Here is a 15691-nt window from a genome sequence, read left to right on the forward strand (position 1 = left end):
TAACACAAATAAAACAAAGGTATTGTGTCCATCTACAACGTAAAAATATTTTTTAATTTTTTTTTGTAGTTGTAGATGGACAGCATGCCTTTATTTTATTTGTGTATTTATTTATGTGGTGCCGAGGATTGAACCCAGTGCCTCCCACGTCCAAGGTAAGAGCTCTGCCACTGAGCTACGGCCCCAGCCCCCAAAAAAAGTATTTTTAAAAAAAGATAAAATAAAATCCTGGAGGTCCTACTCTGGGGAGACAGTCTTTCAATCCAGAGCAAGAGGCTATGACTTCCCCCTGCCCCACATCTAGTTTAAAAAGAAAAAAATGGGAGAGGGAGGAAAGGAGGAGCGTACCCTCAGAGCCCATTTAACTCTTCTTAGCTAAAAGTATACTTTCCCACAAGGACAAGTGGGAAAAAAGAAAGACACAGTCCTGGTGGTCCCAAGGAGACCCTTTTCTTTGGGGTGGAGGGCATAGTAGTGAGGGATTCCAGCCTCAGGCACGCTCAGAGATGGTGCAATTTAGATTGATGCTGAAGAACATATAAGAATGCTAAAAACTGGCAATGGTGGTGCATGCCTGTGATCCCAGCAATTCAGAAGGCCAAGGCAGAAGGTTTGCAAGTTTGAGGCCAGCCTCAGCAATTTAGCAAGACCCTGACAAAATAAAAGGGCAGAGGGGACTGAGGATGTAGTTCAGCAGTAAAGTGCTCCTGGATTCAATCCCCAGAATGGGGGCGGGGTAGGGGGACTGCAAATGCAGATGGGCAACACCAACATTCAGCCAGCAGCCAAATCTGTTCATACTAGCCAGGCTCCCTCTTCCTATCTGAGGCCCCCCGAGAGCTCCAGCTACCACACAATACAGCAACTGAAGAGTATGTACAAGACCAAGACTATCTAAAGAGGACACGGATACACAGTGCAAAATGTAAACTCAGGGGCCTTTGCTCCGAAAGTATAAGAATTTTGAAATGGTAATAGAAGAACAGTAAACCAAAGATGTAGCTCAGGGCTTGTAAGGAGGACCTGCTATGCAGCTGCACAGGGGGCACATGCCCAGCAGGCTGGCCCCATGGATGGTTGCTGGGACACCATGATCTCTTGGAATCTGCTGTCTCTGAGGCCATTCTAATTGGTCAGTATCTGAGTATGTCAGTACCTGGGAGTGCTTATGTGTAGCCCCGGAAACCATGCAGCTGCTGAGGGAAGACAAGGGTCCCCAGGATTTGGAGAAGGCCATTTTTATCACCCATGAACAAGACAAACGAAGACAGACAGCTGGCCATGAATGTCTGTGTTGGAGATTCTGGGGACACAAGGAATAGAAACACAGGCTCCCAGACCCTGAAGGGAAGACCTACATTCCCCACCACAAAGTCCCTCTGCGACTAAACTAAGCAGAGCTGGGTCCAGTGGAAAAAAACCTAACAAGGCAGTGGGATGGAAGTTAAGGGTCACACATGGAAGGGTGACAGTCCTGGTGTGCCTGGGACTGTCCCATATTTTAGCACCAAAAATCTGAGGTGCCAGGAAACCCTTCAGCCCCACGAAACCTGCTCACTTGGTCACCACCCGCCCTTCCCCCCACAGTCTCTTTAATTGTCAAACTCAGCCCCTGGGATTTGCCACCATCCTGTCAGCTAGATAGATGAGGCAGGACCATGGGGAACCACAGTACAATGCTTGGCCCTGGGGGGCAGGCGGTTCCTGCAAGCTATGCAAAAGCCAGCTGTCTGCCAGATACCCCCTTGCTCCCACCACCTGGCCCTTTCCCCTGGGTTCCTCCAGCCACAGGACCAGGACCTACTCTGATTGATCATTCTAGTCATCAAATATGTGACTGTCATTCCTCCAAGCGGCAGCTTCTCTCTGATGCCATCATAAACCCTGGGTTCCTAATGGTCTCCCTGGATTCCCAAGCAATTGTTCCATCAGATCCCCATGGAGGGGGCCCTAGGGGAAGGCAAGGGAGGGAATAGCTAAGGGTCAGCCCAGCACAAAAGGACCCCCTTCCATAGGCTGCTCATCTGCCCTGGGGACTCAGAATACACATGAATCATCCCACCTGCACTCAGGTGCCTCCCTGGGAAACCCTAGGATCCCAGCCTGTAAACAAGGCACACTAAACCCCTCATGTCCCTGTCCCTTTTCCAGCACCTTCTGGCCCCACAGAAGCAACCAACATGCCAGTCTTCAAATGCCCCCCAAAGTCGGAGCCCCTATGGAAGGGGTGGGACCAGAAGGCCCAGAAGAACGGACTGAGACACCAAGTGTATGCTGTGAATGGTGATCAATACGTGGGCGAGTGGAAGGACAACACAAAACATGGTGAGCGGGGGACCCTCAGGTAGCCAGTGTGAGGTCAGAGCTGTGGTGGGCAGGCAACAGGCACAAGAAAACTGTGCAGAATTCATTAGGGACATAAGAGGTGACCCTAAGGCTCTCCAAGTAGGGTGGTGACCTGGACCAGAAAGGACCTCCCCGTGCTGGGGATCTGGAACCTACTTCAGCCCTGACCTCAGCTGCGTGAGGGTCTTGGGACCAGCAGGGGACAAAGGGGCCTCCAGAAGCCAGCCTGCCGCTGGGGCTCTGGGGATTGAGCGAGGTCCCTGCTCTCTGAGATATGGGTTAAGCTTGGGACTGGTTGGCAAGAGGAAAAGGCAGCCTTTTTATTCAAAAACCTGACCAGGCTTCTTCACTTTTGCCAGTTCTCAATCCTTGCCCTCTACTGCCTTCCTGTCCTGGGGATTAGACCCAGAGCCGCATGCATGCTAGGCGAGAGCTCTACCACTGAGCCACACCCCAAGACCGATTTGTAAAGCTAAGAGATGGCATCCATCAATCTTGTAGCCCAGGACTCATGCAATAGGGGAACTTCTGTCAAATGTGTCTCAGACCCTGGAGGAGAACACCCAGAGTAGAGGAGCCTGGGGCTGTTGGTGAATTCTGGGAATGCAGAATCCAGACCCCTGCTCTTTGGGACACATTTGACTAAGTTGAAGTGAATATGGACAGATTAGTAGCAGTCACAAGAGCGAGTGCTGGGGCTGGGATAGAGCACTCACCTAGCATGCATGAGGCCCTGGGTTCAATCTAGCACTGCAAAAAAAAGAAAGAAAGAAAGATCATGAGGGGCCGGGATTGCAGGATTGGGTATCTCAGAGGTTTCTTAAGACTGCTCACTTCAAAAATACTTACTGAACTGCCCATCCATGCCAGACCCAGTGCTGGGCAACTGACACAATTCCAATCCTCAGGGATCCTCTGGTCTTGCCGAGAACCTGCACAATAAGGTAACATCAAATCTCACAAATGGGCCGGGCGCAGTGGCACATGCCTATAATCCCAGCAGCTCTGGAGGCTGAGACAGGAGGATCTCAAGTTGAAAGCCAGCCTCAGCAACTGCAAGGCACAGAGCAACTCAGTGAGACCCTGTCTCTAAATAAAGTACAAAATAGGACTGGGGATGTGGCTCAGTGGTCAAGTGCCCCTGAGTTCAATCCCCAGTACCAGAAAAAAAAAAAATCTCACAAATGGGGTAACTGGGATTCACAGACAGGAAGTAACTACCCAAGATGGAGCAGCTAAAAGTGGTGGCATCAGGATGAGAAGGGGACCAGAGAGGAGAGCTAAGGGGCCCTGAGAGACAGATAGTCAGGGGTAGCAGTGATATTTGAGTGGGGCCCAAGGATGAGAATGTGTCTCAGACCCTGGAGGGCAGAGCAGCATGCCTTCTAGAAAGTGGAACCAGAGGGGAGGGATGGTCTGAAATATTAAGAGGGTGTGTGGCTGCATCCAGGGACACACTAGAAGTCAGTGTGACTGAAGCACAGTGAAAGAAGGAGAGCAGGATGGTTAGTAGAGCCAACTACATAGGGCTTCAAAGGCCATGGTGAGTTGTGCTTTTTTTAATAATATGGCCAGGGGCTGGGGATGTGGCTTAAGCGGTAGCGCGCTCGCCTGGCATGCATGTGGCCCGGGTTCGATCCTCAGCACCACATACAAAGATGTTATGTCTTCCGAAAACTAAAAAATAATAACTGAAAGGGTTTTTTGTTTCGTTTTGGTTTTGGTTCCAGGGATTGAACCCAGGGGCACTTTACCACTGAGCAACATCCAAGCCCTTTCTTTAAAATTTTGAGACAAGCTCTCACTGAGTTGCTTAGGGCCTTGCTAAATTGTTGAGGCTAGCCTCAAACTTTCAATCCTCCTGCCTCAGCTTCCTGAGTCACAGGGATTATAGGTGTGCACATAGAGCCGGGCTTTGTAATTGAAACTTTATACCCTTTGGCCAACATCTTCCCATTTCCCTCATACCCAGCTCCTGGTAACTATCATTCTACTCTGTTTCTACGAGTTTGACGTTTTTATATTCCACATATAAGTGACATCATGTGATATTTATCTTTCTGTGTCTGGCTTATTTTACTATCGAGATAATGTGCTCCAGCTGGGTGCAGTGGCTCATGCCTATAATCCCAGCAACTTGGGAGGCCATAGCAGGAAATTCTCAAATTCAAAGCCAGACTGGGTAACTTAGTGAGACCCTGTCTCAAAATAAAAGATAAAAAGGGCTAGGATGTGGCTCAGTGGTTAAGCACCCCTGAGTTCAATCCATTACCAAAAAAAAAAAAAAAGCAATAAAAAAGATAAGGTGCTCTAGGTTTTTCCATATTTATCCATGTTGCCCCAAATGGCAGGATTTCCTTTTTTTTTTTTTGATACCTGGGTTTGAACTCAGGGGCACTGGACCACTGAGCCACAGCCACAGCCTTATTTTACATTTTATTTATAGACAGGGTCTCACTGAGTTGCTTAGCGCCTCACTTTTGCTGAGGCTGGCTTTGAATTCACGATCCTCCTGACTCAGCTTCCCAAGCCACTGGGATTACAGGTGTGCACCACCATGCCTAGCTGAATCTCCTTTTCTTTAAGAATGAATAATATTCCTTTCTTTCCCACTTCATATATATACACAGATACATATACACATATATATCCTTCCTTTTTTTTTTTTTTAAGTATTGTGGATTGAACCACCCAGGAACACTGCAGCACTGAACTACATCCCCTGCCCACTTTATATTTTTATTTTTAAAATTTTGATACAGAGTCTTTCTAAGGTGTCCTAAATTGACCTCGAACTTGCAATCCTGCCTCAGCCTCCCAAGTACCTGAGATTATAGGCATGTGCCACCACCATGCCCAGCTCTACATTTTCTTTCTTCATTCACCCATGTATAGATAGTTAGGTTGTCCCATGAGACAATCTCATCTCTATTTTATAGATGAGGCATCTGAGACCTAGACAGGTCCAAAGAGTTACTTCCCTGAGGTCACAAAGCTCATAGGGGCAATGTTGGGTTTGTTCCCAGGCTATCAAAGACCAAGCATGGGGCTGGGGTTGTGGCTCACCAGTAGAGCACTTGCCTAGCATGTGCAAGGCCCTCAGTTCAATTCTAAGCACCACATAAAAATAAATAAATAAAATAAAGGTATTGTGTCCAACTACAACTAAAAAATAAAACATTAAAAAAATATTAAAAAGAACAAGCCATGAATTGGCTTGTATTTTATTCATTCCTTTGTTCAATAAATATTGGTTGTGTATGTCAGACACTGTTCTTTGGCATGATGAACAAAACATATCCACAGTGCATACTCTCGTAGAGCTTGCATCCTCCTGGAAGAGACAGACAACACACAAAAGAAAAGAATTATCTACTGTGTCAGGAGCTGATAAGGGACATGGAAAGAAACAGAGCCGGGTAAGGGTGTGGGAGAGGCTTTGTAATTTGGGTCAGGATGGTCAGGGGAGACCTCATTAAGGAAATAAGGCTTCAGCCAAGCCTTGCTGGAAGTAGGGAATGAGTATCTGGAGAAGAGTGTTCTAGATAAAGGACAAGCAAGTGTAAAGGCCCTGAGGCAGGAACATGGCTGGTATGAAAACCATAGTGATTGGATTGTAATCTGGAAGGTGGGAGTGGTGGTGGGGCTGAATTAGTAGGAGATAGGTCTCCTTGTGTGTTTAGAACTGTTTTCTAGGCATGTTCTAGAAAACCTGGCCACTAATGGTCATGTAGTGTTATTAAGAGGTAAGACTGAGGGGGCTGAGTTGTGGCTCAGTGGTAGAGTGCTTGCCTAGCATGTGTGAGGCACTGGGTTTGATCCTCAGCACCACATAAAAAAATAAATAAAATAAAGGTACTGTGTCCATCTATAACTTAAAAAATATTTTAAAATAAATCAATAAGTAAGATGGGCAGAGTGGCGCACGCCTGTAATCCCAGTGGCTCAGAGGCTGAGACAGTAGGATCGCGAGTTCAAAGCCAGCCTCAGCAACTCAGCGAGGCCCTAAGCAAATCAGTGAGATCCTGTCTCTAAATAAAATACAAAATAAGGCTGGGGATGTGGCTCAGTGGTCAAGTGTCCCTGAGTTCAATCCCTGGTACCAAAAATAAATAAATAAATAAGTAAAATTAGGGTGTTGGGTCCATCTACAACATACACACATATATATGTGTACACACACATACACACACACATATATGTATATATTTAAGAGATGAGGCTGAAACACTGAAGGGGTAGATTTCTCCTTGGGGTTTGCTATATCAGTTGGGCTTTAGGGCAAAAGGCTGTCAGAGAACAGCTCTTTGCAGAAATGGAGCTTTCCTGGGGTTCTCCTGGGCTCTGGCAGTCTAGAGAGGAGGTGCAGGCCCTGTCCTAGGCCTGGAGAATTGCCAGTGTAGGGGTCCCTGAGGCCTGTCCGGGCACACAGCCTCCAGCCCCAGGGTGGCCATGTCTGCAGTGTTGACCCATCTATGTGTCACCAGGGAAGGGAACACAGGTCTGGAAGAAGAATGGAGCCATCTATGAAGGGGACTGGAAGTTTGGGAAGCGAGATGGCTATGGCACCCTCAGCCTTCCTGAAAAAGGAAGTAGAAAGTACCAGAGAGTCTACTCCGGCTGGTGGAAAGAGGATAAGAAATCTGTGAGTGTGGTTCCCAGCATGCCCTGGGTGGAGGTGGGTCTGATACCTGCTGAGTGTGAGAGAGCCAGTGTGTAAGAGTCTGGAGCCCAGGGAGTGTGACCTACATTGGGAAAGACCCCCTGGAGAAGAGTGTTCTAGACAAAGGACACACAAGTGTAAAGGCCCTGAGGCAGGAACATGGCTGGTATGAAAACCATATTGATTGGATTGTAATCTGGAAGGTGGGAGTGGTGGTGTGGCTGGATTAGTAGGAGATAGGTCTCCTTGTGTGTTTAGAACTGTTTTCTAGGCATGTTCTAGAAAACCTGGCCACTAATGGTCATGTAGTTGTTAAGAGATAAGACTGGGGGGGCTGGGTTGTGGCTCAGTGGTAGAGTGCTTGCCTAGCAAGGGTCAAAGCATTTCAGAACAAAACCCAGGAAACAGGAAGCAAGAGGAGCGGGCCCAGGGAGGAGCCCATGAAACCCTGGGGCTCCAAGGAGACCACAGGCCTGTCAGGCCAGGCTGAGGTCTCCTCCACCCTCCTCCTCGTCATTTCCTGCCTTTCTTTTCCCTGGGCATCTCTTCTGAGAATTCCCCTTTTGGGGGATACTGGGCCTGGATAAAAGGGGAGGGTAGGAAACTGGGAACAAAATGTAGAGCCACACCCTTGGCCATGGCACAAGAAAGGAAGAAGGGGATAGAAGCCAGTCAGAAGAGCCATGAACTCCCAAACAGGGACAGGTTCCCTCAAGTTATTTTCACAGACTTGGAGGAATCTTCATTTTAAGCCACATGGAGACAGTATGGCAAGGGAGACTTGGTGGCTGGACACCTGCAGTCCTACTGATTCAGGAAGCTGAGGCAGAAGGATCACAAGTTCGAGGGCAGTCTGGGCAACTTAACAAGATTCTGTCTCAAAAAAAAAAAAAAAAAATTAAAAGGGCCAAGGATGTAACTCAGTGGTAGAGCACCCCTGGGTTCCAACCCCAGCAGTACAGTGGGGTGGGGGAAGGGTGCCCTGGCTGCTGAAGGACGGTAGACGAGGATGGAAGGGGATCTGAAGGGAGGGAGAGGGGATGGTGGGCTGCGTGCAGGGGTAGCAGAGGGACAGAGAGAAGTGGACAGTCTGAGGTCTTTCAAGGTGTGGCCCTCCCTCCGCTTGGATAGAGAGCTGAGCGAGGACAGAGCTCAGGTGGGTGGCTTGGTGCCTGGGAAGGTGATGCGCTTCTCTTGTGGTGGGGGCTCTGTGAACAGAAACATTTTTGTGCTTTCAGGGCTATGGGGTCCAGTTTTTCGGACCCAAGGAGTTTTACGAGGGCGAGTGGTGTAGCAACCAGCGCTGCGGGTGGGGCCGAATGTACTACAGCAACGGAGACATCTATGAGGGCCAGTGGTGGAAGGACAAGCCGGACGGGGAGGGCATGCTGCGCCTGAGTGAGTGCTCCGCCCCTGCCGGGCCCGCCCCAAAGCTGGGCCCGCCCCACCTTCTGACCACGCCCCAACGCTGGCTCCGCCTCACCCCAGCAAGCCACGCCCAATGCCCTGTGGCCACGCCCCTGACGCCCTGATGGCCGCTGGCCGCGCCCCTTAGCGGGATAAGGGCTTAAGGTGCCTGGATCCTTCTCTCTGTTGGATCCTATGCTCTAATAAGGGAGCATAACTATAAGCAGATAAATAACACAATTTTTTATTGCCATAGTAATCATAGCACGGAGTTCATTTAATCCTCACAACAATCCTGTGAATTGGAAGCTCTAATCACAGAAGTTACAGAGAAGCAAAGTCCTTTGCTCAAGGTCATACAGGCTTTTAGTTATGGGTCAAAGGTCCTAAGGAATTCTTAAAAAACAGGAAGGTGTGTTGGGAAATGGCAAAGAACTTGGGTCAGGCAATGCCTCCAAGAGTCGGTGATATTGAACATTCGGAAGGCCAACCTGAGGAAGAGGGAGAGCCAGAGTTGCAGTGAGCTTGAGAAGGGCACGTCAAGCAATAATTAATTTTCACTAATTACTAGTGAAAAACACAGTGGGCCAGGACTTAATCTTCAGTCTTGTCTATGCATAGGAACCAGAACGAGGTTTTTTTGTTTGTTTAAGTATTGGGGTGGAACCCAGGGGCACTCTACTACTGAGCTGCATTCCACTCTTTTTTGTTTTTTATTTTTTGAGACTGGGTCTCGCTAAATTGCACAGGCCAGCCTGGAACTTTCAATCCTTCTGCCTGGGCCTCTGGAGTTACTGGGATTACCCATGTGCACCACCATGCCTGACGATTTGAGCTTTTAAAGGCATAAATTGGATCTCATCTGTTTTAAAATCTATCATAGCTCTCTGTTGCTATGAACTCAAACTGAGTTCAAGTTCCTTTGTGTGGTTTTTGCCCTCACACCCCTCTAGTTTCACCTGCATGCCCCACCATGCCCGGCTCCCATACTGGGACCTTGCGCTAGTCTGGAATGCTTTCCCTTAGATGTTTGCAGTATCTCCCCCTTTGTGAGGTTCTTCTCATTATTCTCAATACCTGCTTCCTTTCTTTCTAGCACTAGGTGTATCAGCTTGGGCAAGTGACTTCACCTCTCTGTGCCTCAGTTTCCTCATCTGTAAAATAGGGATAATAGCAGTATCCATTTCATAGAGTTGTGTAGGGGGAAGATGAGTCAGTCATCAGTCTTTGTAAAGTTCTAAGAACTTTACAAAAAGTCCTTTTTTTTTCTTGGTACTGGGCATTGAACCCAGGAATACTTTACCACTAAGATAAGTCCCCACACCTTTTTATTTTTGTTTATTTATTTGGTGGTGCTGGGGATTGAACCCAGGGCTTTGTGCATGCAAGGCAAGAACTCTACCAACTGAGCTATATTCCCCATGTTGTTTTTTTTTTAAAGAGAGAGAGAGAGATAGAGAGAGAGAGAGAATTTCAATATTTATTTTCAGTTTCCGGAGGACACAACATCTTTGTTTGTATGTGGTGCTGAGGATCGAACCTGGCATGCATGCCAGGCAAGCGCGCTATCGCTTGAGCCACATCCCCAGCCCCACAAGATTCTAATTTCCAGTGAGAGTCAGCCAAGCTGAGGCATCAGGGCCACTGGGAAGGTTAGGTGGGCCATTTTTTCTGTCTTTCTAGTCTTCCCCACACCCCAGCTGTGAGCCTAAACACCCTCTGTGAATAACCTGCTGTGGCCTGCCAGTGTGAGTGTATCCTTAAGTGTATCCTTCCTTCCTTTTTTTTTTTTTTTTTTGAGTGCTGGGAGTTGGGCTGGGGATGTGGCTCAAGCGGTAGCGTGCTCGACTGGCATGCGTGCGGCCCGGGTTCGATCCTCAGCACCACATACAAACAAAGATGTTGTGTCCGCCGAGAACTAAAAAAATAAATAAATAAATAAATAAAGATTCTCTCGCTCTCTCTCTTTCTATATATATATATAAATTGAGTGCTGGGAGTTGATCCCTTGGCCTGACATGCTAGGCAGATGCTTTATCACTGAGCTATATCCTGGTCTTTTGTCTCACTAAATTGCCCAGGCTGACCTTGAACTTGTAGTCCTCTTGCCTTAGCCTCTCAAATAGCTGAAATTACAGGCCTTTGCCACCATGCCCAGCTAAGTGGTTCATTCCCTTGGCCTGGACTCTGGGACAACCTGCCTGGTTTGAGAACTTGTCCTGAGCTTGTACAAGTGCTAGGACCTCAGGTGATTTGCTTGAACTGTGCTTTGATTTCCTTGTCCATAACTTGTAGATAAAAATTAAAATCATTCTAGGGTTATAGCTCAGTGGCAGAGTGCATGCTTAGCATGTACAAGGCCCTGAGTTTGATCCTTACCATCAAAATAAAATAAAATAAAACTTTCTGGGATTATTGTGAAGGTCAAATGAGATGTATGTTTGTAAAATGCCTTAGCGTGGAGGCTGAAACCTATTAGTAAGTGCTGAATTTTTTAAATTTTAAACTTGGGATTGAATTCAGCTGCCCTATACTACTCAGCTACAGCCCGGTTCTTTTTATTCTTGTTTTGACACAGGGTCTCACTAAGTAGCTGAGGGTCTTGCTGAATTGCTGAGGCTAGCCTTGAACTTAAAATCCTCCTGCCTTAGGCAGAAGTGTACGGGAGGGTTGAACCCAGGGTGCTTAACCACTGAGCCACATCCCCAGCCCCTTTTAAATATTTTATTTAGAGACAGGATCTCACTGAGTAGTTTAGAGCCTTGCTAAGTTGCTGAGGTCAGCTTTGAACTTGTGATCCTTCTGCCTCAGCCTCCTGAGTGGCTGGGATTACAGGATGCACAACCACGCCGGGCTCAGGCTGGTTTGATATTCCCAGCATCCTCACCTCCCTATCATTTCCCCAGAGAATGGGAACCGCTATGAGGGTTTCTGGGAGAGAGGCATGAAGAATGGACAAGGGCGTTTCTTCTACCTGGACCATGGTCAGCTGTTTGAAGGTTTCTGGGTGGACGATGTGGCCAAGTGTGGCACCATGATCGACTTTGGCCGTGATGAAGTCCCTGAGCCAACTCGGTTCCCTATTCCTGAGGTGAGTCGCTTCCCAGGGACCTGCAGCCACACCCAGAGAGAAAGAAAGGAGCCCCTGACCCCGCTCAGCCAGGGAACTGATGAGGTTCTGTTTTCAGGCAGGGAGGGCATCCCCAGCAAGGCGACTCCCATGCTCCCCAAACCAAACCCTGGCTGCTTCCCTCCAGGTCAAACTTCTAGACCCTGATGGTGTGCTGAAGGAAGCCTTGGCCATGTTCCAGAAGACAGAAAAAGAAGGAGATTGATGCCAGGTGAGGAGGTGGCCACACTTGACACCTTTGAAGAGGTTGAGGCAGCTCCAGGGACCAGAAGGATGCACAGGTCTTTTAGGGTCTCCAAAGGGCTGCGGGGCAAGACCAGAGAAGGCAGGTTTCCTGCCTCCTGTGGTCCAGGTGGTCCTTTTTGGTTCCTCCCCTTCAAAACCCATGTCCCTGGAGACCAGTGCATTCCAGTCCTGCCTGAATCTTCCCTCTTGCATGCTGGGCTTTGCTGGGGTGGGCACTGGGCTGGAGTTAGGTGGTTCCCTCACTCCTAAATGCCCTTGAGGTGAGGAGAGTGGGTCCCAAGCCTCCATTTGCACATCTGTGTGATGGGGCCTTGTCCAGGGGTAGCTCCTCCTGGAGTGGGTGTAAGTGAGGCTTGAGGAAAGGGCATTATGTTTTTCAAATGCCAGCTCCATGTCTCCCCCACCCCTGCAGAGAGAGTGTCAAGGCTCAGGAGAAACTCAAGCCATGTCACCCAACTGCTCAGACTGGTGCGGCTCCTGCTGGAGGAGCAAGCAGCGACTCTGGGCATGCCCTTGGCACCCTCAGAGGGCACTCCTCCCAGCATTAGGTCATTCTTTGCTGATAGGGGGGACCAGCTGACTTTTGGGACTTTCATTCAGTCTTTCATCCTATGACCTCATCTTTGAGTGCATGAGAATAAAGAACCTGGTGGCCTTAGCCCAGGGTCTGTGGTATGAGGAAGGGGTGGGAAAGCTCAGAAAGATGTCAGACGGAGGAGGGCAAGACTGCCTCATCGTTGCATGAATTTCTGGGTAGAGAAAATCACAGGATTCCTGGTCTCTGACCTCTCAGACAGTCCAGAGAGGAGGATGAACCTGCATTCTACCACACTGGCCACCAAGATTTGGTATTAAAGCCTGACCCACCTTCTCAATGTCACACAGAAGCTCTCAATCTTGGAATCCATGGAAACGTTAAAAGCTATGGACAGCCTGGTGCAGTGGCACACACCTATAATACAGCAACTTGGGAGGCTGAGGCAGGAGGATCTCAAGTTTGAGGCCAGCCTCAGCAACTTAACAAGACCCTCAAAAAAAAAAAAAGGACTGGGAGTGTAGCTCAGTGGTGAAGCACCCTGGGTTCCCTTCCCAGTACCTAAATAAATTACCTAATAAATAAAAGCTGTGGGTGCCCAGGTCCCATTGCCAGGGAGTCCCATCTAGGATGAGGCCTAGGCATTCAAAGAGTTCCCCAAGGGTTTCTGATGTGGAGCTGAAGACAAGAACCCCTGATCTTCTGGCCATGGATCCCTAAGCTAGTGGCCTTAGTTTTGCTCTATCTGTAAAATCAAATTTAGAAACTTCACAGGAGTGTTTGGAGGCCTTGATGCAATAGCATGTATTGAGGTTAACTGTGGACCATGTGCCCAGGAAGAGTTCTGCAGAATTCTAAGGTAGGCAGCATTCCTGAGCGATAAGAGGGAATCTTGCTTAATGCACCCTAGAGCTAGCCTGCCTGGGCGTGAATTGTGTCTTCTTGGGAGTATCACCCAAACTCTGTTTTCTGGGCTTCCTCACCTGTAACCTGGGTCAGAACAAGACTTAGCTGCCAGGGTTACTGTGGTTCGTTACTACAAGGATGGAACCAAGCAGTGGTTTTAAGATCAGGTGAGATTTTTTTTTATCCCCAGCACCTCAGACATTTGATAATGTCTGGAGACATTTCGAGCTGTCATGATTAGTGAAGCATGCTACTGGGGTCTGGCGGGTAGAGACTAGGGATGCTGCTCAATACGCTACAATGTAAGAATGCTACCGGAGAGCTGTTCATCCCAGGTCAACAGTGTCGAGGTGGAGAAGCACTGAAATCCAGTGATGCTTGTAAAGCCCTCAGGATGTGCTAGGTATATAGTAAAAAGCTCAGTAAAGATGCTCCCTGCCCCCTGCATCCTAAGTGGCTTGACCCAGGGTGTGGTTCTGTCTGTAATAGACATCAGAATCAAGGCTGGCCATCACAGGATATAGAATCAACTACCAGATACAGAGTGTTTATCCTATGCCCAGGCCTGTGTCAACAACTTCCTGTGCCTACTCTCCAAGTGACTTTACCCAGACTTGTGAGTTGTCCTGCTATTATTAATTCCATTTTAGAGGAGGAAACTGAGGGAGGTTCATATGTCATCAAGCTAGTACTGTGCCTAAACTTTAATCTATCTGCTTTCAAGGCATGGGAGAGTATGTATAGAAGGTTACCATTTTGTTTTAGAAAAAGCTGGAGGAGGGAAGGTGTGTTTATGTATAAAATAGTGCTAGGCAGGAGCCAAAACTGGCAATAATGGTCATCTCTGGGGAGAACAGAGGATCTGGGAACAGGGGTGAGAGCAACTTTTCACTGTTATATTTGGAACCCTGTGAATGTATTATCTGCTGTTTTCAAAATATAAATAAAATTGTAACTAAAGGACTGTGATCTTATTAATTTACTTGGATGCTGGGGATGGAACCCAGGGCCTCACAGATGCTAAGCAGGTGCTCTACCACTGAGCTACACCCAGCTCCAGACTGCTCTTAACTATGAATCTTGCCCAAGTTGCCTGGGTGTGAGACACCTGGGGTGCTTATTAGAAATAGTTCCAGAGACACACCCAAACCAACTTGAATCAGAATCTCCTGGGGGTGGGGACTTGGAAATCTGCATCCTGCAAGCTAGTCCAGGGATTCTTGAGTCCAGGCAAGTTTAGGAAAGCGAATCTAAGACTATAGGATCACAGCAGAAATGACTACCGCCAAATCCTGGGTCTCTGCAGAAGTAGTGAAGTAGAGATCTTAGGGTGCAGGGTGAATGTGAAGTCATAGGAGGGAGATGAGTATTAGGCTTACCAATGCCCCACCCAACTTTTATTTCAGCCAGAGCACCCCCCCGCCTTTTTTTCTTGGTATCAGGGTTAAAAGGAGGGACACTTAACTACTAAGCCACATCCCCAGCCTTTAAAAAAAAATTTTTTTTTAACACTTATTTTTTTGTTTTGTTTTGTTTTAGGTGGACACAATATCTTTATTTTACATTTATGTGGTCCTGGGGATTGAACCCAGTGCCTCATGCATGCTAGGCAAGCACTCTACCACTGAGCCACAACCCCAGCCCCCCTTTTTAAAATTTTGAGACAGGGTCTCACTAAGTTGCTTAGGGCCTTGCTAAATTACTGAGGCTGCCCTTGAATTTGTGATCCTCCTGCCTCAGCCTCTGGAGCCGCCACTGGGATTATAGGGATGCACCATCATGCCTGACTAGCCAAGCACTTTCTAAAACCACTTTACATACTGAGTTTCTGAAATCTCAAACTCAGGGCCTATTGGGGCCAGGCAAGTAACAAGTGAACCTGGCCTGGTGTGGGACAAGAGGGAGAGGTGGAGGGGCTGGGGTTGTGGCTCAGTTTAAGAGTATTTGCCTCAGTGGTAGAGTGTGTGAGGCACTGGGTTCGATTCTCAGCACCACATAAAAATAAATAAATAAAATAACGCTATGTGTCTATCTACAACTAAAATATTAAAAAAAAGAAAGAATGAAATAAAAAGAGGTGGAGACTGTGATAAAAATAGGCCCTGGAGAGAGAGGGTGGTGGCAACTCAGCTCCTGCTGCTTCTCTGCAAGGTAAGCCCAGTGCTCCTGCATCTTCCCATTCTTCAAGCAAAACCAGAATAAGCCCAGGTAGGACTTTTGCGCAGACCCAGTTTCTGAGCAAGACTTTTCCTAGTCTGAACCTGCCTGGTGTCTGGTAAGGATGCTCAGGATTAAATGAGTTGATGGATATATCAGTGAATGGTGAACTAACATTTTTGCTTGTTTGTTTTAAAAGGGTCCTGACACCATCTCACTTATACACTATTTCTGCCAAAACACACACCCTGATTGTAATTTAAAAAATAATGAGAAAATATTAGAGAAACCAAACTGATAA

At 47.8% G+C, this 15691-nt stretch overlaps 1 protein-coding gene across 1 annotated transcript; it reads left to right on the plus strand.

The window, feature by feature from the left end:
- The first annotated feature begins 2180 nt into the window (after positions 1-2180).
- On the plus strand, positions 2181-11751 carry Morn3 (MORN repeat containing 3). Its single transcript, XM_027949217.3, has 5 exons — positions 2181-2325; positions 6834-6991; positions 8248-8407; positions 11323-11507; positions 11674-11751. Exons 1-5 carry the CDS (start codon positions 2181-2183, stop codon positions 11749-11751), a joined length of 726 nt encoding a protein of 241 aa, XP_027805018.1.
- The last annotated feature ends 3940 nt before the right edge of the window (positions 11752-15691 follow it).

This window comes from Marmota flaviventris, chromosome 1 (genome assembly GCF_047511675.1).
Source record: "Marmota flaviventris isolate mMarFla1 chromosome 1, mMarFla1.hap1, whole genome shotgun sequence".
NCBI lineage: Eukaryota > Metazoa > Chordata > Mammalia > Rodentia > Sciuridae > Marmota > Marmota flaviventris.